The sequence below is a fragment of the Echiichthys vipera genome (genome assembly GCF_963691815.1).
Source record: "Echiichthys vipera genome assembly, chromosome: 3".
NCBI classification, from domain to species: domain Eukaryota; kingdom Metazoa; phylum Chordata; class Actinopteri; order Perciformes; family Trachinidae; genus Echiichthys; species Echiichthys vipera.
Genome location: NC_139828.1, coordinates 25,583,364 through 25,607,772, shown reverse-complemented (window position 1 = coordinate 25,607,772; position 24,409 = coordinate 25,583,364). Strand labels below are relative to the sequence as shown.

The 24,409-nt window shown below is 42.2% G+C and overlaps 1 protein-coding gene across 1 annotated transcript; it reads right to left on the bottom strand.

The window, feature by feature from the left end:
- Positions 1-834: 834 nt before the first annotated feature.
- reps2 (RALBP1 associated Eps domain containing 2) lies at positions 835-22,955 on the bottom strand. Its single transcript, XM_083940287.1, has 19 exons — positions 22,628-22,955; positions 16,766-16,889; positions 16,076-16,251; positions 14,811-14,919; positions 14,159-14,265; positions 13,932-14,073; positions 13,768-13,831; positions 12,016-12,184; positions 11,868-11,921; positions 11,548-11,623; positions 11,337-11,411; positions 10,373-10,421; positions 10,149-10,285; positions 9,731-9,792; positions 9,484-9,573; positions 4,430-4,516; positions 4,214-4,347; positions 2,925-3,030; positions 835-1,260 (listed from the first exon to the last, which is right to left on the bottom strand). The coding sequence occupies exons 1-19, from the start codon at positions 22,805-22,807 to the stop codon at positions 1,192-1,194; spliced, it is 2,010 nt and encodes a 669-aa protein (XP_083796413.1). The 5' UTR covers positions 22,808-22,955; the 3' UTR covers positions 835-1,191.
- Positions 22,956-24,409: the final 1,454 nt, after the last annotated feature.

The window sequence follows — 24,409 nt, the reverse complement described above, 5'->3', positions numbered from 1 at the left end:
TAAACCAAATGAATCACAAGCAATAAAAATAGACAGCTTTATTGATTAGTTTGATTATTGTCTTCAGCCCAGAGCTCAGTAGTTGTGCATGATTTAAGGTAAATTGACAGTCCAATGCTCTCTTCACTTTAGCAAACATGCAGTATCAAGCATGCCATCATGTATTTCAACCACATTGTTTCCTCCATACATACAGACTGTTCCTGATGATACATGGTCTAAAGCAAGCATAAGCAGCCCCACGTCTTTGCATAGATACAATCAAAACCACACCTGACATTAGCTGTTTTGAAATCTATCTTGCAGAACATTAGAGGAATTTTGTGCTCTTCTCTTTTCAAAACTATTTTTTTCCTTACTTGCAGACAGTGCAGAAATAATTCTTCATATGATGATAAACATAAGGGGTTTGAAAAAAGAAATCAACAATCAGACAGTGCTTACGTTAAAAGATGGAGCAAGTTCAAGTAAAATGTCCATATTTCATACAGATCCAGTGTCAAGTGTCAACATTCTTTAGTGTCCTAATGGCCTCATGTGCCAGTGCTACAGTGGGACAAAAGACAATCAAATCTGGTTTGCAGGCTGGAAATCTGTAACTAAAATGCATTAAACTCATATCTAATGTGGCTTTTTCAAACATTACGAATGTGCTTTTGTTTTAAGCTTTAAGTGCAAAAAGTGATCAGATTCAGAAACTAATCTGTAGCACCATTTCTTGCTTTAGACCACATGTGGATCACATGGACAGATGGACTGAGAAAAACATGTCTGTCCCATCATTAACACAGAACATGTAACATACTACACATGAAACATGTATCTGAGGCAGGCGATACATGCACAAACTGTCACATGGATTGTAAGCAAGGTAAGATCCATCTAAGAAACTGAAAAATAAGTTACAAAGTCACAATGAATAACAGGATATTTTACAAGTGCATATCATACATTGATATTTAAAAAAAAAAAACATGGTTTAATCCTGAAAAATATCATTCAAATTAAAATGTGGATGTGAGACTGGACTTCATGAGTCACATCCCTGTTTGACCCCACCATCAACCCTTTAACATTTATTATGCATTCATGACAAAAGACAAACATTTTCTGTATCTTGGCTCAACCATTCATGTTTTATAGCGATGCTGATGTATTTTGGTGACACACAGGTAATGTGACGTGGCACAGTCACGTCGAGGCCAGAGGCCGCAGGAGCTCCAGCTGGGACTCCAAGGTGACCCTCTCGTGGTGGACCACCTGCAGACATCCAAACAAAAAAAAAACATGACCTTTAATCACTGCATGCTGATCGCGATGGTCTAGCACAAGATGAACCCCCAAATGTAACCCTTTACTGTATATTAACTTTACATCCAAATATGAAACAGCATAAACATGGACCCCAGACTTTTTGGGTTTTACCCGTGGGAGTGCTAACCGAGGGGGGCGGCAAAGCAAAGAACACAGGTCAATTCAGTAAGCAAACTCACATGGAATGGATTATTGTGAGAATGCAGAACACGTACAGCGTTGATATTTGACGTCTAGGCTCTGACCTTGCACAGCAGGGAGTGGGGAGTGGGGAGAATGGGGAGTGAGCGGTGTGGCTGCAGGGTGCACTGGATATACAGTATGTTGCATTGAGAGGACCACGCCATGTGAGTGTAGCTGCAGACTCGAGTCACTAGCCCACAAGCTTTGTGTCATTATTTGTTTGGTTCGCCAAGGTAACCAAGGTTAGACAACAAGAGGAATTCATTACTCCTCAAAACAGCGCCCAGAAAATGTTATGGGTTGAGACCCCTTACGTGTGTACATGAAAAGATCATAAGGTCAATAATCAATAGAACATTCATGACAATCTGCTCATTAGATTAGGAGGTATCTTGCATGAAAATATGACATTTTATTCAGTATACTTTATTCTTCAGAACGACATGAAATAGTCTTTTTTTTTTTTATCTGTGGAGCTTTCTTTCATTAAAACCTTCTTGAACTGTGACTGTGTCTTTATTTTAAATGTTACTTCAACTCTAGGGAAAAGGTCAAGGAAGAGCTCTTCCCTTCCATGCGACCCCCTTCCTTTGCTCACACACACCCTGTTGTAGTTGGATGCCTGACCAGCCCAGGCTCTATTTTGAAGAAGACAGTTGTGAATGCCAATGGCTGTTTGGTATTTCAACAAGGCATGAGTCTATATAAAGACACATATGCCTTTCTCTGCAAAATTCCACACACGCTTCGAGGAAAGAGCAGAATTAGAGCGAATAAAGGACATCCTAGATTAACAAGTAGATAAATGCCATTATAAAAGTTTAAAAAGCGGCTATTTTATTCTTTGGTCTCTGTTGTGTTAAAGGTATAAAAGTGCTGCATGTGAGCGTGAGGGTTTCCCTGCTGGATCATTTACGAGGAGAATGACAGGCATGCAGCATGTGTTCTAAATGTGAGTACGTGTGCCACGGGCAGATCCCCAATGCAAACAGCTCAGTCTGTGCCATTAGTTCAGCTATGAGTGATGGGGAGGAGGAGCGGACAGTGGAGCTCGGAGCTTTTTCACCACGCTGGACACGAAAGAGCGTGAAGAATTCCACTTCTGACTCACAGGCGAAAACTTTTGAAACAGTGTTGACACAAACTCTCCCATGCTCGTGGTGAAATGTAGTGTGTGAAGTCCTTGTCCTTTAATGGAGCACTCATCAGGTCGAGTAAGCACCATTTTATTTTCTATGAGCTGCGGAGCTGTTTTTCCCATTTGACGGTGTCCCGGAGGAGGCGGAGAGCAGGGAATGTCAGAAAGTCACTGCGGCCTGCCACTAAAGTCGTCCGCACCCGTTCGCACAGAGAAACACACGCAGACACACACTGCTATGGTTGCATCAACAGCATGTTGTGCTCTATGAAACAGAAGACGGGCTGACCTTGAGTTGCTGTTGAAGCTCGCTGTTGAGGCGTGTCAACACTGCGTTGCTTTCCTTGTTTTTGCGGATCGCCATCTGGATCTCCCTCTTCTGTTTGGACAGCGGCCTGAGAGAGAATTTGATCCACTTTTATCAGGTTTCAAATTCACTTTTCTAGACAGATGAAGTAGTGTAATATAGCCGATTTTGTTCTGAGTGCAGCTGAAGGGAATATATCAAAAAACGCTTCCCAAACTCCTGAGCGATCTCCATTTTTTAAATGTTATTTGGGTGTAAACAGTGTTTGGAGATGGGATTAAATGTGGGAGTTAAAGTGAACAAACTGATGGGTTGCTGCACTTAAAGACAGTGGCCAGGGAAACAACAAGATCAAAGCGCTGGGGTTTTTACATCAATCAACCAGCCATTGCTCACAGTCACCACTGTTATTGATGGCCACCGCAGTGACAAACACGTTCAGTGAGCCGCCAGGTCAATAAGGAGACAGGAGCACATATGTTACAGTCATCACAGTGGGTTAGAGTGTGCCTAATTCATGTCTGTTGAATTCCTCTTTCTGGATAGATTTCGGGGGTTAACAATCACATACATTTGAAAGGTCCTCTATTATGCCACCAAAACATGTTTACATTCTTTAATGTTTAAAAACACATTATTTTTCTCATACTGTCTGTCTGAATATTCCTGTATTCACCCTCTATTTGAAACGCACCATTTTAGCGCTTGTCTCTTTAAGACCCTGCTCTGATTGGTCAGCGTTTCCAGGTCTTCCTCATCTGCACTCTCTGCATCTCTACACCATCACTGCAGCCGGGGGTTGACTGTAATGGCACTGTAGCTGCACTTTCTTCCTATATATAGTATAGTTGTGACATGTCTACATAGTCCTGGCGGCTTGTTTAAAGAAGATTACAGGCTGTGTGCATTTTGATTCTCTCATAGTATTTTTTTTTACAGCACCTCAACCTGCTTTATAAGTCTCTCAAGCTTCTTAGAATATGGGACCTTTAAGAAGTTCTTAAACCTGCATTAATCAATCAATCATTATAGCCACTGGGGGGCAGCACAACTAGCTGTGAACACAATTCTAAACCTTATAATGTACATATGGCAATTCTTAATAAAAAAACATATTGATTAGAGCAGCTTTAACATAAGTCACGTTACAAATGTAGTTTTCACTCTCTGAATTTTAGCCATATCTACTAGCTTGGGCTCATTCTACTCAGTTCAATACACATACAATGAAATTTGAAAGTAAACTCAAATCCGTCAAATGTTCAACTGACTTTTGAGCAGATTTGGTGGGGGTTGGAAATGGCATGGCAGGTGGAGGTATGGTCTCCAGGTTCTGGCTCTCTGGATGGTATTTCCTGCGGACTGGCTTCTGTGGCGCCTGACTGTGAGAAACTCCAATCACGTCCTGAAGGAGGGTTTTAGAAAAGATAGTTAGCCTCCTCCCTGTGACAAAGTCACTCTCACAGGACTAAGTTAGCAGTCCGCACCTGTTTCGAAGCATTTGTCAGGTCTTCAGTACTTGGACCAAATCTCGAGCGTGGCCCCTTTTCCTCAGGCTTCATACTGGTCTCCTCCTGCAACAGACACAAGCAAAGGCAGGAATAAAATTAAATTACACAAAAATGATTTGCAAGGATGATAGCCTAAGCTGTATGTTAATATTTTCCCCAGTGTTGATGTCACAATGAGGTGAAATAATAGGAGGGAACTGCTAAAGAGGCAGGATGAAATGCGTCATCCATGAAGCTGAATAAATCAGCGGCGTCCCCGGGGGGACCATGATCTAGCGCTCTCCTGCTGTGGCTTCCTGCCTGCTCAGGGGCGGCCATGATGGATTAACGTGCTTTTATTGCACCTTCTTGCTGTATTTCAGCCATTTTTCTCTTCTAGACATATCGTCTAGAGTATCCCCACCTGCTTTCATTCAGCAGAGAGGTTAATAGTGCAAAAGTATGAAGACAGGCAATACATGAAGGTCAATTTCGTCATTTTACCTCATAGCAAGATGAGTTTAAAAAGTTGAAGACACTTATTGCAAGGCGGCACCTTCTGTACTTTCTCTGCACTACTTCCTTTCTCATCTGTTAATGTTGGATTTAGTGAATTTGATCCACTCATTTCTACGAGCTGCTTTCTCCATTGCGGTGGCAGTTGAAATGCCTGGGCTCTCCTGATAGTTTAAACAGGCTAACGCTGCTGCTGTAAACTGTACCCAAGGAAGCTAAAAGTCCTTTTTTGCTGAGCAACGCCACTGACGTACACAGCACAGACACAAATAATGACCCTGAGATCCACTGCACCACTGCATGTGAAACACAACCACAGCATGGAAACATTTAAAAAGGTGCAGTAGTAGTTACTACATTTGCAATAAACCACAGGAGCTCCATCGGCAGTATGTGTGGTCACATCAGCCATAGGTCACGGCTATTTCACTCCAGCAATGTGAGGGATGAAGACATGCTGTCATAAACTGACTTTTTTGAGGACAAGATCTTAGCAACCAACAAAAGGAAAATCAAACCAAATGAAATAAAGTTATAGAAGCTAAAGCTCTCTGTGGCACAGTGAGGGAAGCCAGAGAACACAGAGGGGAAGGGAGGAGTGATGACGTAGACTGTTTAACTCTGTCTGAATGTATTTACTTTTTAGAGTGGTGTTTTTGTGAGTGTGGAAGGTGATTGGACTGACAAATAATCGCGCTCTGCTCTGCTTTGGGCAAAAAAACAAAGATGCTGCATTTAGGTGATGACCCTCGCACACAGCTTACATCGGTGGAGCCCAGCGGGTGCGACTGCCCGTTGACCACCGTCGAACACCACATGTTGCCGCTGTTTGTTGAAGTATGCCACGTGAAAAATGACCAACTCCCTGCTGAGTTTAGAATATCGCTCCAACAGGTTTTTTTGTACTTCTGGAAGAGTTATATGTGCCTCTCATTTTTCATAAATTTATGTCAATCCTGAAGTAAGGGCTGTATTCTAGGGGGCGCTAGCAAGCCAATTTGCCATGCCCAAGTCTGAAATAAATTAAATTTGTACAATTTTACCACAGTTTCTGAATATGATAAAGCCCCCAGAGGGCAATTCATTTTTGTGAATAATAGAAAAATAATAATAATAAAAAATAAAATAATAATAATAATAATAAGAAACAGAGCAAATCCAATAGGGACTTCGCTCGCCCGACGTCCGTACCAGGGCCCTTATTACGCCAAATAATAATTAGCCTAGAGAAGGGGCTATTATTCTGAGAAAAAAACTCACTACTCACAAATCTATGACACAATACCTGGGATATTTGTGTGGGTTTTTTTTCGGTCGAGGAACCACTTCACTTCACTTGCCAGGTTGAATCTACCTCATCAACGGTGCAGGTAAACAGGGAAGCTACACACACACGTTAGTGAGGAGCTGTAACAGTATTGAACATGTGGTTTTCTTCTGAATAGGCCTCATTCACAGCAATGCCTCTTCAAAGTGAGGATTCTTATGATAATATGTTGATTTTGGGCTAAAATCACCAGTATAGAAAAGAAAAATAAAGTTAAGATATATTCAGAATACAGAGAAAGTACAGTAAAAGTGTGTGGTTCGGAAAAGTGAAGTGAAGTAGGTAAGAAGTGAAGGTTGGTTTAACTGAACAAGTCACATGAAAGTTACTTGTTTTCCCTTTTCTTCCAAAATTTGAACGAAAAAAACAAAGAATGAACAGTAAATATGTCTGCACATGCTGGTTTTCCATTCACCAAGTGCAAACTGAACCGCTCCCAAGGGTTCCCCGCAAAAGCTGGTATCAAATATTCGCCCTTAACTAAAGACTGACGTGTTTTATGTTAAGGAAGCTATTTTTAACTACGCCTATAGTTCACTCATGTATTTCTGAAGGGCTTGGGCTGGTATGAGTTTCAGTTTATTAAGTGGAAAAATAAACCTAGAGGCGATAGGCACCTTTGGGATCGTTGAGTCTTTTTGGTTTTAATTAAGAAAGTAAAACATCCTGAGGGAAGACAGAGCAGTGGTGATACTACACAGGCAACACTGATGGAGTTAGATATAACAGAGACAATAGTGAGAGGGCACGTCTGCTGGATTCAGCAAATACAAACCATGAATGATTAAAAATAGATTCAAACTCAGTAATGGATTAAATTACATCTGAAGATGACAGAGGAAGGACTGAGCCAGTCAGTGGGATAGAATACATACCTTATATTTAAAGAGATCTCATGTGCAGGCAATGGACTGAGGCCGAATATTAAAGGTCTCATATCATCCTTATTTTCAGGTTCATTAGTGTATTTTTGGATTTCTACTAGAACATGTCTTCATACTTTAATGTTAAAAAAATATATAATTTTTCCTCACACTGTGTGTCTGAATATACCTGTTTTCACCATCTGTCTGAAACACTGTTTTAGCGCCTGTCTCTTAGGGCGCACTCACACTGTCCTTCCGCACCGAGGATACTTGTCCCCCCTCCCTCTCCCCCCGCGCCCCAGCCCTGTTTGTACTCACACTGCCTGGGCCTCTGCAAATGCTTCTTGCTGTCCATACGCCATCACGCCGTAACACGTCACACGCATTGATCGCGTGTGTGTGGCTTTGTTTACAAATCTTTCCACAGACCTCGGAGTTTTTGTGCGTCTTGTCGACTGTTTTTGAATATTTTCATCCGACCAAATCTGCAGTAAACACTCCACCCCCGCATCACACCAACGTGAACCTTCCCTCCTTCTATTTTTTATGTCCCAACAGGCGCACATACCGCTACCGCCGTAGGCCTCGTGCTTGTGCTCGTACACGTGCGCACGCTCGTGCTTGTACATGTGCAAACAGGCTCTACAAAAGCCCACCTCTCTCAGGCGGGCCGTGGATGGCCAGCTGACCGCAATTATGCTCAAACGCACTAGGCTTTAGCTGAAAAACCGTGTTTTGGCCTGGTGCGGAAGGACAGTGTGAGTGCGCCCTTAAGACCCCCTCCTGAAAAAGCTGAGTCTGCTCTGATGGGACAGCGTTTCTGAGTTTTCACCATCTGTGCTCTTGGTGTCTCTGCACTGTCATTGCAGCCGGGAAATGACTATAACAACACTGTAGCAGCACTTTCTATCTATATATACAGTAAAGTATAAGTGTGACCTCACAACTCTACAGAAGTCTGACGGCTCGTTTAAAGACACAAGGTGTGTTTCCATAAGGCTAAAATGTGGCCGCTCAGAAAGTTTCAGGGCACGCCCTCTCAAATGGCCGTTCACTCGCCGTGCTTCCATTACAAAAAAAAGGCCCCAGAGGGATTTATGAGACTCCGGAGGTGACGTTTCACTATGAATAGGTTTAGATCGCCGGTGATCAGCTGATCAGTGATACAGCAGTGCACCGTTCTTCCTCCAAGTGAGAAATACAGAATTGCAATTTGATTAAAGGTGGCCCGTATTACTTACAAGTAAAATGAAAGAAAACACTCCAGCTTTAAAATTCTGGGCATTGACAGGCTGTCAATCCGCTTGCAATACGGTGTGTGTGTGGGTCTGTGCGTGTGTGTGCGTGTGATTCTGTTTGTGTGTGTGCGTGTGTAAATAGAAGAGGGAGAGAGGGAGCATGCACCAAAGGGCTGCAGGCTCCTGGCCGATGCAGCACTCATTTTAACAAGCCTGTGCAAAGATGCGCGTGCACAGATCATTTTCTGCGCTGCGTTCTTCTGCACCACTGGATAAAAGTGTCTACTCTACTTCGCCGTTTTGTGGTGTCTGTACTACCACACGTCACATCCTGCTGAGAGCTACATCCAATCAGCAACCGGGTATATCTCAGGGGACAAAAACGGCCTGTTCTCACAGGGCCAACAAACAACCGCTCGAGCGACTCACATGCAAATTAGGGGCGTTTCGGCGAGATCGACCCGCCTCATTCAGGGTATTCGACCCTAATGGAAACGCACATACAGTTTATGAAAACATCTGTGTGCATTTCTCTGTGGATTGACCGTTTTGATACTTTCACAGTATTTATATAGCACCTAAGTCTGCTTTATAATAATAATAAAAAAAAAGACATGGAAATCTATCTTTTTACAATGTGCTATAATATACTTTAAACATGCACTGGATTGTTGTGTTGGGAAACAGGATACAAGTATATACAGACTGAAATAATAAAAAGTGTCAAGAAAGAGAATGATGTTGAGACTAAATGAACGACATGTCACGTCAGACATAAATAAATCTGTGATGTATTCGGACTCGCCTGCAGTCCCTAGCCGAGCTGAGTTTGATATACGCAGCTGTCATAACCTTTGAGCTTGTTTTGTGTCTTGAAATAGAGGCCTGTATATTTAACAAACATGGCCGCAGAGACACATTTACGGTGCAACATCTGAGATGGAAGGAGCAACATCAGGGAGTGGAAAACGCTGACAATCCGTGACTGGATTTTGAGTTTGAGCCGGCTAATTTTGTTTCCCATACACAGAGACAATTCCGCTCGCTATATTTGCAATCCCCAACCAGGTCAAATCAAAGATGAAAGTCGGATTTCATGCTCACCTGTTCTCTAAAGTGACTGAAGTCAGCAAAGTTTGGCTGCTGCACTTTATTCTGGGGAGTTTTCTCTGAAACGCTGATAAAATGAGAAACCTGGCAATAGAGATGATAGATACTGATTAGCCAGAGCTCTCTTTCATCATTAATTCATGAGACATATGCAGAGTGGGAGTTCCGAGGACAAACTAAGGCTTTGTTCACTTGATAGAAGAGCGCACAAGCATCGCTGCCGTTAAAGAAGCAGGCTTACCTGTGAAGTTGAGGGTCTAGGAGGGAGGGCTGGAGGAGGCGGCAACCATCCACTTTTTATGCCTAAAATCCAGGTGAAATATCATTGAGCTTTAAACTAGAAGGGCTTACCTCTATTTTCCTGTAAGGAGTCACATATCACTCTTTAAACACTAATAAACCACCCGTATTTTCATCATCAGTCACCGACTTGCACTCTGGTGAGCCTCTCACCTTTCAGACTGAACAATAAAACCCACCCAGCTTTATTTCCCCTTTTGTTCTCCCATGAAAGGAGAACTGCTACAAACAAAACACAATGACTCGGTTGCAACATGCGCCGTAGCTCCGGGCAGTTCATGCTCTGAGCCTGCGTGTTAGAAAATAAATATTGTGAGAAGAGCGTGGAGACAGGGAGCGTCTGTGGATATGAGTTGTACCTGGAGCACCCTGCTGGAAGAGCTTGTTGAGGTCGAGCGAGGAGGCTCTGGAGTGGGTTTTCTGGGGTCGAGGTGGAGGGGTGGGAGGCTCTTCTGCTTTCTTCATCGCATCTTCAAAAGAAGTGCTGGAGTAGGACCTGGATGTGAAAAACAAAACGTATTATGAGGTTAAAGAGCAATGCGTGAGAGTTCAGAATACTTGTAAGTGATGGGGGGATTTTCACCTCGGTCTAGTTTTTGTCCTCATGTGTGGGTCCAGGTCCTGAGGGGGCTCTGTGAGGAAAGGTACATAAAATAAGGGCACGTTAGACTTTTGTTCGTCTTGTTTGAATTGTTGTAATGAGAAGCAACTACTTCCCTGTGGAACCAAACTGTAATTCTGTGTGTGTAAAGTAACTCAATCAACGCGACACATCCAGTGGCAGCCCTGGACCATTTGAAATGGGCAGAGGGAGACTGGGACCACATGCCATTTTAGGGATATCGAATACAACCCCCAAGTTAATTAATTATTTAGTCATTTATGTAATTCAAAGGCTCTTAAGGGACCAAGTATGCAGAAATTATTACTAGAATAGGTGAAAAGAACACATTTGTACTGCATGTTTTTTGCCCCAAACTGTCTGAGATTATCAAGTGAGCATGTCTGTAAAAGGGAGACTTTTACCCAAAGAACTCATTTTCATTCAGATATCTTGAAGTCAGAGGTCAAAGGACCGCTTTTTAAAATAGCCATGCCAGTATTTCCCTCGACAAAATTTAGCCTAACTCTGGAACCTTATTAACCCTCCTTCACGTGACGTGACATGACATGACATGGTTGGTACCAATGTACGACTTTCTTATACCAATATATTCACTGCAGCTTTAAAATGGCCCATTACAGCCTCTTTAAGATAGTCAGGGGCCGGAGTGGGGCCCAGGCTTAATAATAAAGGTAAGTATAGGTTACCTTTCCCCCCTCAGAGCCATCACTGTACATCCTTTCAATGTCATTTTTTCTTTTTCTTTTTTTTAATTGATGAAATATATCAAAAAATTCTGATGCACCTGAACACTGCGGTGTGCTAACTGTGTATTTCAATTTCTGAGAAGACCTTAACTACATATTTTCACCAAATGTGAGAAGATTTTGAACACACTCCATACTGAGGGTAATGGGCTTCTTAAAAGGACTTTTCGTGTCACCTGGCCTCTGAGGAAAAGCACCAAGATGTAGCAGCCGTTTTTCTTGCGATGTTGTCACCGTCATCACACCTACATCTGTAGACACATTGAGAAAGACATCAGCAGTAGCACTAGGCACACAAAGATGTTGCTTTCTTGACATATTCGGATTTTTTCCTTATTTTTGGACTAATTGCCTAAATAAACTTGAAAATGGTGCATCTCATTTTACCTTGTTTACAGTCCTTTTTCAAATCTGGTTTCGTTGAGGCCAGGCTGGGCTGGAGCCTCTCTATGATGCTCCGATCCTAAAGAAACAAAAAAAAAACGGATCTGTTATATAATTCAAGACAAAGAAACACTGCTGCCTGCAAAGACTGAAATAACTTAAAGTGTGCGAGTCTGCAATTCAAATGCACTTTGCTCTCAGCTCAACATGATGATGGACATGCTCTTGGACTAAGGCTCATGTTCAGCTTGTTAGTGCCCCCTACAGGCACCAAAGAGGGACTTCACTTTTTTTTCAAACTGGCATAAGAGTGTCTAGTTTACCATCTGACTAGGCCTTGGTTCAGCATCCTCAAAAACAATAAGAGGCTCAGCACTCTGTAAAAAAACACAATGTAGAGAGAGAGAAACTACAGTAAAGACACAAGTTCATAAATGTTTCAGATAAGAGATTCACTGCTGTTGCCCTTACTTCAGGAGTATCCGGTGTGTCCTCTTCCTGCTGCACGAACCCTGGCTGCAGCGTTGGGGGAAGGCTCTCTGGGAGAGGGTAACCGTTCTTCCTCGCCACAATCAAGTGAAAGGCTGTGCAGAACTCGGAGAAAGTGAGCGCTCCATCTCTATCCACATCACTCAACTCCCTAAAAACATGGTGAAAAAATGAGTGGAGCTGAGAATAAAATTTAGGTCAATAAGGATGGTGGAAAAAAACTATTTAGTGACGTTTTATTTTTGCAGGTCCAAAGTTTCCTCATATTTGAATAGGTTTTCTGGAAAAAAAACATGCCTATTTCCTGTCCCTAGGAGTTTCATGAAAGAAAAGTTCAGTTCAAACCCAACTAAATATTCGTTTATAATTCATAAACTATATTTTTCAGCTGAAAAAATGTATTACTGCTAACTTGGGAGGGGACGGGGACTACTGAAGACAGTTTGTATTCTCAATAACTTTAATTTTCTTAAATGTGTTACCACTATTTTTTGTCTCTTAAACATGATACAGAATTATTATATACATAGCATAGAAACATTTTGAAACTTTTAATATAAAATAAATACAGTATTGTAAACATTAAAGAAATATTTTGAGGCAATGGTGTGTATATTAGCTTTCTTGAAGATTGATACCATTCTTAACTAGCTTAGTTCAGCATAAAGGCTAAAAACAGGAAAAGATAGCCTGGTTCTGTCCAAGCATGTTGCTTTTACACTTCTGCTTTTTTGTAGTGAATTTAACAAATTATGTACAGCATGTTAGCTAACTGGGCGACACGGTGGAATGGAATGGTGGAATGGTGGTTAGCACTGTCGCTTCACAGCAAGAGGGTTCCTGGTTTGAATCCGGGCTGGAGCCCTTCTGTGTGGCGTTTGCATGTTCTCCCTGTGTCTGCGTTGGTTTTCTCCGGGTTCTCCAGTTTCCTCCCACAGTCCAAAGACGTGCAGGTGTTTAAGGTTAATTGATGACTCTAAAATTGCCCGTAGGTGTGAATGGTTGTTTGTCTCTGTGTGCCCTGTGATAGATTAGTGTCCTGTCCAGAGTGTACCCCGCCTCACGCCCGATGTCAGCTGGGATCAGCTCCAGCCCCGTGGCCCCGACAGGGACAAGCGGTTGAAGATGAATGAATGTTAGCTAACTAACATAAAAGGAATAGCTTGATATTCGTGATGGCTAAACTAACCACCAACCGGTTAGCTTAGCTCAAAGAATAGAAACAGCGAATCTGGCTCTGTACGCAGGTAAATAAAAATGCTAAAATTTAAGTGTCAATAACATTGAGATTTTGTTACATTTGGACAGAACCATGCTAGCTGCCCCCCCCCTCCCCCCCATCTCCACACTTTGTGCAAAGCTAGCTGACTCCTGCAGGTTCATAGAACTCTTGGCAAGAAAGCGAATAAGCATAAATCCCCAAATGTCTACATTCCCTTAAGTTTGTGAGTAACTAGTATCTAATGAACTTATTGATATTTTTAAATACAGATCAAAGTGTTCGATTTTACAATTACATATTAGTTTATTCAGTCACCCTTCTTCCTGCAAAGGATAAAACAGGTAAAAACTAACAAAACATGTTTGTGTGAGGATGAGAATACAGCGAAGGTCTGCACTTCTAATATTAGCCTACTGTCTATCTCAGTGGGCATGCTGAGGTGCTTGGCTGATGAACGCTCGACTGACCCCAGAACAGATCGAGGACAGACAACACTGTGAGTCAGCACTTACCAAATGTGTGAAAGTTCTGGTATTGGGAGCTTGGATTTTGTGAAGAAGTTCTTTGCAATGGTTCCTAGAAAAGAATCACAATGCGGTGAAATCGTTTGAACATGTTTTTTTTTTTGTTTTTTTTAAATAGGTGCAGCTGGAAGGGGAAAGGGGAGGGTCCATACCCAGGATGAGAGCGCCCAGGTCAGGCTGCAGGCTCATGAACTGATTAGTGTAATATTCCAGCTGTTCCTCTGTGATCCTCCAGGGGTCGTCGTCAGAATACTCCACTAGTCCCTGCTGGTCCAGCCTCTCTGATGAGGAAACCTGGGAAGATACACAGTAATCAGAATATAAAGAACTATAAAGAGCTATTCAGATGATCGTAAAACTATAATAAATCTGGCTTTACCCGAGCCATAGCAGGATGCTCCACAGTGGCTTTGGTGCCGTAGTGACTGGGTGAGGAGTGCTGCTCTAGCTGACCGATCAGCCGTGAGGAATGTTTGCTTTCATAGGCTGAAGGATAGGAGAGAAAAACATGGCTTTGGTGGAAAAGAAACCTGATACTAACATAGCAATTACACCCCTCAAAAAATGTGATCAGAGGGAATGAGAGATTTACAGATCAAAGGACCAGGAGAGTGTAAAGCTGGGAGAGAGGAATCAGGAACAGGTGTCAGAGATGCAGTAAGACCTCATCTTTTACATTTCAATTCATTTCTAATTCATAATACATGACTAGTGCAGGACATGTACATCTTGCAGTTTTAGTCCACTGCAGTATTTGGGTTGCCGCCAGAAGCAATCAAAAAGGAAAGAGCTTTATCACAGAGACTACGAGTAAGGATGATGTGCTGGAAACGGTCCCACCATGCTAAAAAAGGACCTTTCCTAGTGATCAAAACAGATGCAAAGGAGAGATGTTTCCACCAACACTGGACGTCTGAAAACTGAAATAAAACTAAAACCTGAGGTCTCGGAAATATTTGAAATCCTCAGGCGTGACGAGTATAGCTCTGTGGTATATCTGCTGTGGACTATAGGACTGGAGGCCACCTTACCGATCTCTGAGCCTCCCCCGTTTCTCTGCTTGGTGTACGTGTAGCCGCGGTAGGTCAGTGGCGAGCGAGGCGGTGAACTGCATGGTGATCGTGGTGGGGACCAAGGTTCCTTCGGGGACAGATTATTTGTTATTTCACGTAGTCAAGTACAAGTAGCCTCTGTGCATACACTCCTTGTCATTACTCTCCATCTAACATTTTCAGTGTGACTGGGTTATGCACATTTTCAGTGGGACATTAACGTTATGAACAGCCTGTTCCAACTTGGGCCAAACTGTGCCGCATTGCATTGAGGTCTGGTGAGGCTGGAGGAAAATGTAATTATTATGGTTCCCTTTGCAATCCTAACCACTAGGTCATCAGGACGCCCCAATGTTCCAGTTTTGAGGAGATTACGATAAATCATACAGACGTCTTAATCCTAATCCAAAAACAATGTTGGTTTGTTTTTTACTTTTTTGGGGGGGGAATTGTATACTGTAATTACACAGAGAACAGCAGAGATATAACAGGAAGGGGAGAGGAATGGGGACAGATCCATAATCCTGCTTCTGTGCAAAAATGTATTCCAAAATTAATCTGAAATTATTATGAGACTTCAAAACAAATCAAGTGATCGATTTAGTCTTTTGGGCTTTTCAGGATGAGGGCTTAAATAGACATGAACTAAAACGGAGTTTCGGGGTAATACAGGTATATTCAGACAGACAGTATGAGAAAAATAAATATCAAAATATGTAAACATGTTCTAGTAGAAAGACAAAATACAAGTATGGACCTGAAAATGAGCCTGCTATGGGACCTTTAAGTATAATGTAGCATTAAAATAGTGATAGTCTGGCACTGAGAACCCAAATTTGTGCCATCCATGTCAAACTGTGACCGTGCTGACATCAGCAAGAATCTGCCATCTGTAGAATCCACATCAATGCTTCATTAGGTATGTGTTGTGCATACTTGTGGCCGGTGTGGAACCTTGAAGGAGGCTTGTCCTCCTCTAATCTCTCAACAACGAAGTCTTTCTGCTCTGATGATTAGAGCTGGCTGGAATGTCTTTGCTCAGTGCACCAACTCTGCTCTGCTCTAAACGTTTCCTCTGTGCAGCCCCCACTCAATGTGCTTCAAAGTCATCGCCACAATAATCCAATGCTTTACTCCAAACTCCAAATGAGCTCTATAAATCTAACATGTTGAAGAGTATCTTGTCACAATGATGTTTTTAAAGGTCAGAGGTGGACACATTAGAAATTTCAACCCGAGCTTACCTTCTTCTCTACACTGGCCTCCAGGTGTCTGAAGGTGCTCCTGTCAGCTGGAGTCCAGGAGACGGAGCCAGGAGCAGTCCCACACTGAGCCCCCTGACTGTCTATACTTGGAGGGACGGCTGAGTATCGCATCTCTGGTTCATTCTTCAGCCCAACAAATCTGGGCAGAGGTAGATCTAAAAAGGAAGACATGGGGCTTATTTTTCATCCTTTGTGATTTCATGTTAGATTAGGACTTTTTCTTTCTCTATTACATAGTCATTGTTTCCCATTCCTTGGCAATAAGTCAAAGCAAAAGTGCCTAATGCATTAAAGCAGAGTTTTTAAAAGTCTCGTCTGAATGTGAGCTTCCTGTATGATACATCTAGAATTAGACCGAGGGAGTTAATCGGTATGAGCGTCTTTAAGTGTCTTATTCTGACGAGGTGAGCTCCTGCTGAACCAAATTGCGGTGCATATAAAAATCTCAACATACTTTTCTTCCTAATAATCCATCATGTGCTTTGTAGAAAACAGATTTTCTCTCTGGTTGGGGTGTGACTGTGCACTCTTGTAATAAGGGCAAACCCACTTAGCCCTTTTCACGCGACTCCCCTCTGATCCAGATTAGACCAAATCCTGCCAGTGAAGATAATCTCCTGATCCCCTTTTGCTCTCATAAGTTGCCTCCTCTCTGAGCAGCAGACTTACTGGCTGTTACGCTCTCCAGGTGGATGGGCAGACCAGATTGGGCAGCTGCGAGCAGCTTCAGGGCCACGAAGAACTGAGGCGTCCCAAAGTAGCCCAGACGCTTCGCTCCGCACAACTCAGTCACCTAAAAAAGACAGAAAGCTCAGAATCATATTTAAAAAGACAACCATGTTTCATACCGCCAACAGTGTGCATTCCAGACACCTAATCCAGCAAGGACCAGAGTAATCTTAAACATGTTGGTATTTTACACCAAGGTTAATGTGTGAAATGACTGCTTGGGCTCTACGGACAGAATAAAGCTAGAAGAAACTGAATGTCAAGGGATCAGCAGCACAGTGGGGTCTGTTTATACAGTACTCTTCTGATTAGAGGTACAATGACTGCTCTGGGCGTAACAAAGAAGATTTGGATTACGTAGGACAATCTGTAATCCCCAGAAATATATCAGAAGGATATTTTCTTTTGAAAAAAAAAAGGTATTTCTTGAAAAGTAAGACTGTTTTTAACTGTGTTGATGTGCACACAAGCTGCTCTGTGACTAAATGTACATGTCTCTTAAATACAGTACCTGACTCTGTCCGGAGTTAAGAAAACACTACACCCATTTTCTGGGCATTCATCACTTCCTTGTGAATGTTTGTGTGATGGAGATTTGGTCTAATTTGATAATGATCTTTTGTTCCCGTTTGATTCATTGATATTGTAGTTCATCCCCAAAATTGTACCTATGATAATTCCAGACACTCACTCAGGCAAAACTGACATTTATCCTTATTACAAAAAAGGCCTGGACACATACGCACAAGGTGGTCCAATGTACTGTTTTAGCTCCAACATGGTGGGGGTGACTGACAGTGACACATCCTCTAATAGAGGTAAGCTGATGCTCTTCTTTTGGCAACAGCGGATTAACGCTATAATGTTTTTTATAAACACACAAGATCCAAAAGTCCAGTTTTTTAAAGAAAACATTTGCTGGTATGTGTTTAGGAAATATGAACAGCAGGAGTGCTGTTAATATCCAGTGTCTAATGTGGTTGAGGCTCAGGTGGGGTGCGTGTGGCTCATATCCCCTTATGCGACATTACTTCTGCATTACTTAGACCTGCATTGTATTCAATCAACAGCTTTCTTAAGTAGAAGAGGCCCAAAACAATACAGGCCAGTGAGAGGCTGGACAGACAGCACACCTGTGGTCAGCAAAGAGAGATTTACGATGAGATTATTTCAAGAACATCACTAAAGGCCATGAGGAAGCAGACTGGGAGGTCACATATGTGGACTGAGAGGAAAGTTATTTAAAGAAGATGGAAAAATGCCCAAATCACTGACAGTCTGCATATTAGTAAATGATATGCCCTGATGACAATGTGAATGAGAAAATCAAGTTTGGATAATTTAATATGCTAGATATCCAACACATATATTGTGTTTACCAGATTAAGTGTCATTGTTCAAGTATGAAAACACAAACATGCTCACAATGACAATGCTAACACACCAATGCTAAGTGTATAGTGTGCACCGTGTCCAGCCTTGATGCAGCGTGTTAGCATGCTAACATTTGCTATGGAAATGTCTGATGGAAATGTCATTTGTTTTGGAAGTATTTACCAAAGTATTGAATACACTGAAATTTTGACCTGATGATGTCGTGATGACTACATGAAAAGTTAAAGGAGAACTCAACCAATTTTACACATCAAAGCATGTTAACAAATCTTGTGAAATACTACTGACTATGTGAAAAATAAATGATATACGTTGCAAGCTGTGCCTTTTGTGGCTCCTGAGAGGGCTGCGTGAAGTCTGATAAAATGCCTCAAATGACATCACTTGAGTCCGCATCAGTTGGGACTGAAGATTGCAAGTCTGTAAATGAAAACAATGTGTGGATGTGGAGTTAGAAAGAAGTGATGTTACCAGACCTCTGGACCCCGCTCCTCATCTCTGCTAGAGGCTAGCGGCTCAAGGCTATATTAGTCGCTATTACCAGCTGGATCCATCTGTGGCTGCAGGACCTGGAGCTGAACACCAGCTTCCTGGGAGCCAACACTGACGCTGCTCGAGGCAGTGCTTCAGTTTCAATGATTCTGACTTTTAACTTCACTTTGAACTAGATACTATTCAGAAATGTGAAGTTTTTAAAAGACATGATGCTTGAGGAAACATGACCACTGAAAGTTGTCACTCACAATCCCACATAGCTTCCAATCACAAGGACACGTTGAAGCAATGATACTAGCCAATCACAGCACAGAAGGTGGCACTAGGCAGACCACAGGTGGGAACAAAAATAACGCACCTCCAACTGAACTGTTGGTGGTTTAGTTGCATTGTGGGTAGTGTAGGTGCCATTTTTGACAGGGAATGAGGGCAAATGCATGGAATAGAAAGATGATATTTCTGGTTCTGCTGCAACAATGTCAACCCTTTTTGAACTGTCCATTGTGAATCTGAATCATCATCAATCACCAAACAATGGTTGACCAAAAAATATACTTGGGTATATACGTGCTTTGATTAGTCGACTTATCTCTCTAAATGACAACCACTGGTCGGCCGAGAAAATCTTTTCAAGATTCAAGATTCAAGATTCAAGATTCAAGAAGCTTTATTTATCCCGAGGGAAATTATTGTGCAACAGTTTCAATACAAAGGCGGAAAAGGAAAGTCAGGTAAGTCAAAATTTCGATCTTCTGATGATGCTAAAATAAAAGTCATTGAATCACTAAAGTCAGTAGGATTCATCCTCAGGGGACCATGCATGGCCTCCAGAATTTCAATGACAATACATCCACGCTTTTGAGATATTTCAGTCCAGACCAAAGTGGACCAACAGACTGATATTGCCTTTCGAGCCTAGCCGCAAGCATGACTAAAACAATGTAGTTGATTAAACCAAGATTGATTTGTGTATTGTGCGTATCCTGGATGTACAGGACAATGCCACCAACACCCAGTTACCTAAATTTAAACAAGGCCACACCTTCTTCAACCAGACAGGTTCCACAGCAATGTCTGTCAACACAGCACCACCTGTCCCTATGCACAACAAAACATACTAGAGATGCCACTTTCCACCTGACAACCAACTTGGGCAGAAACACTAATTGGTAATTCAGCAATTTCAAGTCGATATTTAAATGACACGCAGGGAGTTGCTCACACAGGGAGGCATCCAACTGAACATTTAACCTTCCATTATGCACCCTAAATGGCTTAATCCGCATAACAATTGATTCCATTGTATAGTAATGTGTGTGAAGCAATGACAGCTGAGCAGGAAGTGTCATGCTTTTGCTACTTATCTGCTGTAAACACAGGCTAGACACAAAGATCCTTCCTCTGTAAATCTGGCCAGTCTACGGGGAATCATGACTCAACAAAACACACCTCTACTCACAGTTAGCGATGGAAATTCCCCTTGTTTTGACAAATAGCAGAGTATATTTACAGTGAACACTAACTCAAATTATAACACACACTTCTATGTCATCAAATAATCCAGAGGAAACACACCATTTATGACTCTCTTATACCTTTGACACAATGACCCAGAAATCAGCACTGAGTCCAAGAGTGACCCTGCAGGCATCCTGCAGCGGGGCCAAACACAGCTCAGAAGGCTGTGTGTCAATCACCCCCGTGTGGTGGCTGCGATCCAGGCCGGACAGGAAGGAAGCAGAGCTCAATGCCAAACTTCCTGACACCCACACAGAGACACAATGGGCTGCGATCGCCGGGAGCTGACCCCACAGGACTGTGAGTGGCGTGAATGGAGGCCACAATCTGTGGTGTTCATCTGAACTGGAAAAATATGTTCATGTGCCTTATGGGTCAGCAAAAATGATTCTGACTTAGTAGTTTTGGAGCCAGTGAAAAACAGCACTTGTTGTATCATACTTTAAAAAGATGTTCTATGAAAATAGAGAGAATATCTTACTGTATATACTTCAAATTTGCTGATCTTATCCCCTCCTGCTATTCGCGGCCAATGATTTCCATTCATTTCTGTACCGTTTAAAAATCCATTCGTGGACTTTTGAAAATGATACGAGTTGTCTGTTCCATCACAGTGAACATCAAGTCTGTAAAGTTTTGTTATAGTCACATAATCGCTGTATGGTAATGGTGTAAAATGTCTGTACAGCCTTCCCTAAAACAAGGTAACTCAGACAGAAATGTATGCAGACTTAAAGGGACTCTGTGTTACTTTGATTAAACAGCAGCCAGATGTAAACCCCATAGAGAACCTCTGGAAAATCCTTGGCAACAAAGTAATGTCTTAGAAACCCACTACAGTTACTGAACTGTGGAAGAGACTGACGGAGAATGGACCTAGATCAAAGCAGAGCAGTGTGTGAAACTAGTGATGTCCTGCGGGCGCAGACGTGCTGAAGTCATTCAAAGCTGTGGCCTCTACACAGCGGTTACTGTTCTCTAATGTTGTTTACTGCTTCCCCCCACAAAATAAAGGTTTTTGTTGAAGTGCCGTTATTATTAAAAAAAAAAAACATGCTAGTAGAGCAGTGGTATAGTCACAGCTGATATTCTATCAAATTCTGAACAATAAAAAAATAACAATATTTCAGAATAAATCAAGTATTTATATTTTGTTCTCTGATTTTAATCTCCAGTCTACAAAGTCTCGCTTTGATGTTCACTGTGATGGGAATTCATGGAAACAATGGCTGCCTGGAACTATAGAAAAAATAGGCCACTACCATAAATAAAGCAGCATGGTTCGCAAAATTGTTATGTGTGGAGCAAAAAACAATTAGCATTACTTTACCGATCAAACCATTGTTAAAATCATTTGTCTTGCTAACAATTTCCAGTTCCGGCTTCTAAAGTGTGAGGACTTTTCTACGTTTTTAATCACTGTAAATTCAATTTGATAGGAATTTAGACTGCTGGTCAGACAAAAGAAACAACCTGAGTTGTCACGTCGGGTTCTGAGAAACTATAACAGACATTTTTCAATCATTTCCCAACATTTTATAGACAAAACGATTGAGCAAAATGAGCTTAATTGGGCCTGAAAAGTAGCATTAGCTGTGATGATGGCTTCGTATTTGAATGAAGTGTCTGTCCTTAGCAGTAAAACACTCTAAAATGCAAAACCACTGGTATGGTCCTTTAAATAGAGGAGATTTTGCAGACCTAACTCTGAATGGCAGGTGAATATGACAGGAACAGGAACTCTGAGCCCATATAGTACAGAAGCACATCCCAACCTGAACTGACCAAAGAATAATTCAAAATGTGGACAACCAGTGCACACATCTACACTTCGCTGCTATTGAAACGACACTACATTATCTAATTTCTAACAGTTAAAAGCCCTGAAGGTCACTATACAATATACAGTGTATTTCCTGCTCTGTGGATTAACAGACATGCAGTGAGGGAACATGCAGACAGATGCACAGCTGATGCAGCAAGTGAAGGGAAGGGGCTGCTGTGAGTGTGTGTGTGTGTGTGTGTGTGAGAGAGACAGAGGAGGGAAAGAAAAGGTGTGTAAAACCCTTCTCTCTCTCGCACACACACACACACACACACACACACACACACACACACACACACACACACACACACACACACACACACACACACACACACACACACACACACACACACACACACACACACACACACACACACACACACACACACACACACACACACACACACACACACACACACACACACACACACAGAGAGGTGATCCTACAGCCCCTGCTCGGTGTCTCCTGCAGATCACTGAGGGTGTTTTTTTAGTGATCCGCAGCCGCAGCTCCCAGCCCCTTCACACTGGGTAACATGTGATGACCAAGCAGGCGCAGAAACACTCACTTTATGCAGGGATTCAGGAGGCAGCTGAGACGCCTTGAACAGCTCCGCCACTTTGCCGGACGACAGTGTCCCCGAGGCGTCAGCGTGACACAGGCTGTGGAGACCCGAGTAATACCTCTGTTCGTGCTCGCTCAGGGAGATGAAACTCCCTGCGGACGCCGCACCGGATTCCTGATCCATTGCCGGGGCTGACGCATGGAGGGATCCGCCGGAGAGGCACGGCTACAAGCAAACGGATCGATGCATCCTGCTACCGGACACCGGCTCCTGTTGCAATGTCGGAAGCCGAGGCAGGGGTGGTTTTGGCCGGCAGGAGGGCGGTATCACCTCCGACAAGCGTGCTCCTTGTGAAGACGAGACTGACGGCTCGGTTCTACTCCTACTGCCTATTATGGGTGGTTGTAGCAGTACCGACCTGGGCCTGCGGGGGGCGGTAGAGCACAGGAAGAAGACAGAGGCATTGTCTGAGAAACAAGGGGCTGCTTTATCTCAACACCCCATGATGAAGAGACCTCGTCAGTACAGATTTGGATCACTTTCTATTTGATTCTGATTTTCTAAGTTTGTTCTGTGGAGACAGGTGGACTGGCTCTGTTTGATGTGTGACCTGGGTGAGAAGGAGATTCATTTGATGTTTCATTGCCCAGTTTATAATGATTTAAGGAATGTATTTTTTTTTACTGAAGTGTCTTCCATTAATGCTAATTTCTTTTGGTTGGGTGAATATGAAAAACTGGAGTTGTGCTTTAAAAAGGGAACCTTTTTTGTTGCGAATTGTCCTGATAAAGCCTGGGAAAGTAGGAGGGTTGTTTTGTTCAGAGATCGAGCTGTGTGATAATCTGTATTTTGAATGTAATGTATTTTGTGATGATGTCTTAAAACCCATGAGGGTTGGGCACTTTGTGTGCAGGACACAAAAAACTAAATAAAAATGACATGAAATGTTATGCTTGAGAGTGATTATGGTGTAAATTATGTGCATGTATATGTGTGTGTATATATGATAATATATATAAATTGAGATACATAAATGTTACCCCTTAAATATGTGAATGACCACATGGAAACCCGGGAATCCATTTTAGATGTCAGTATTGTTGTCACACTTCTCTGCATCTGTGGAAGAAGTTTTCAGATCTCTTAAGAAAAAAACTAAACAAAGTCCTGCACTGAAAACCCCACTTGAGTAATAATACAAAAGTATAATATGCAGCACAATGTACATATACTATAAGTTACAAAAGTCAAGTTTGCAGTACAATGTCCCCTGTGACTGATATATTATTATATATTACATTATTAGATTGTCAACACTCATGCACCAATGTCTAAGTAGCATTTTATTGTTGTTGTTGTCGTTTTAACTACTTACCTACTTACTTCCTTATATACAGATCTGTGTTTTAGACCAGTGTTTCCCAAAGTAGGGGTGGGGCCCCTCCAAAAGGTCACTAATCTGTAGGGTTGTGGGATGACTAATGAGACAGGAAAGAAGAAAAACAAAGCTCTGTTAGATTGCCTCTTTATTCATGTTTTTGACTAATGTCCTACCTTTTGTTTTTGTAGTGACATATTTGATAACTTGACTTCTTTGGGCCTTAATCAGAAATCCCTCTTTGGTGGAACTGCTAGTTGAGTTAAAAGTACATTATGTCTCTTTTGAAATCTAGTGTAGCTCAACATTTTCCCAATGCACCACTTTACTGAATGACGTTTAACCACTACTCGTCAGTAACAAAAGTAGACTGAATGAGTTCCCATAACATCATCATCAGTAATGCT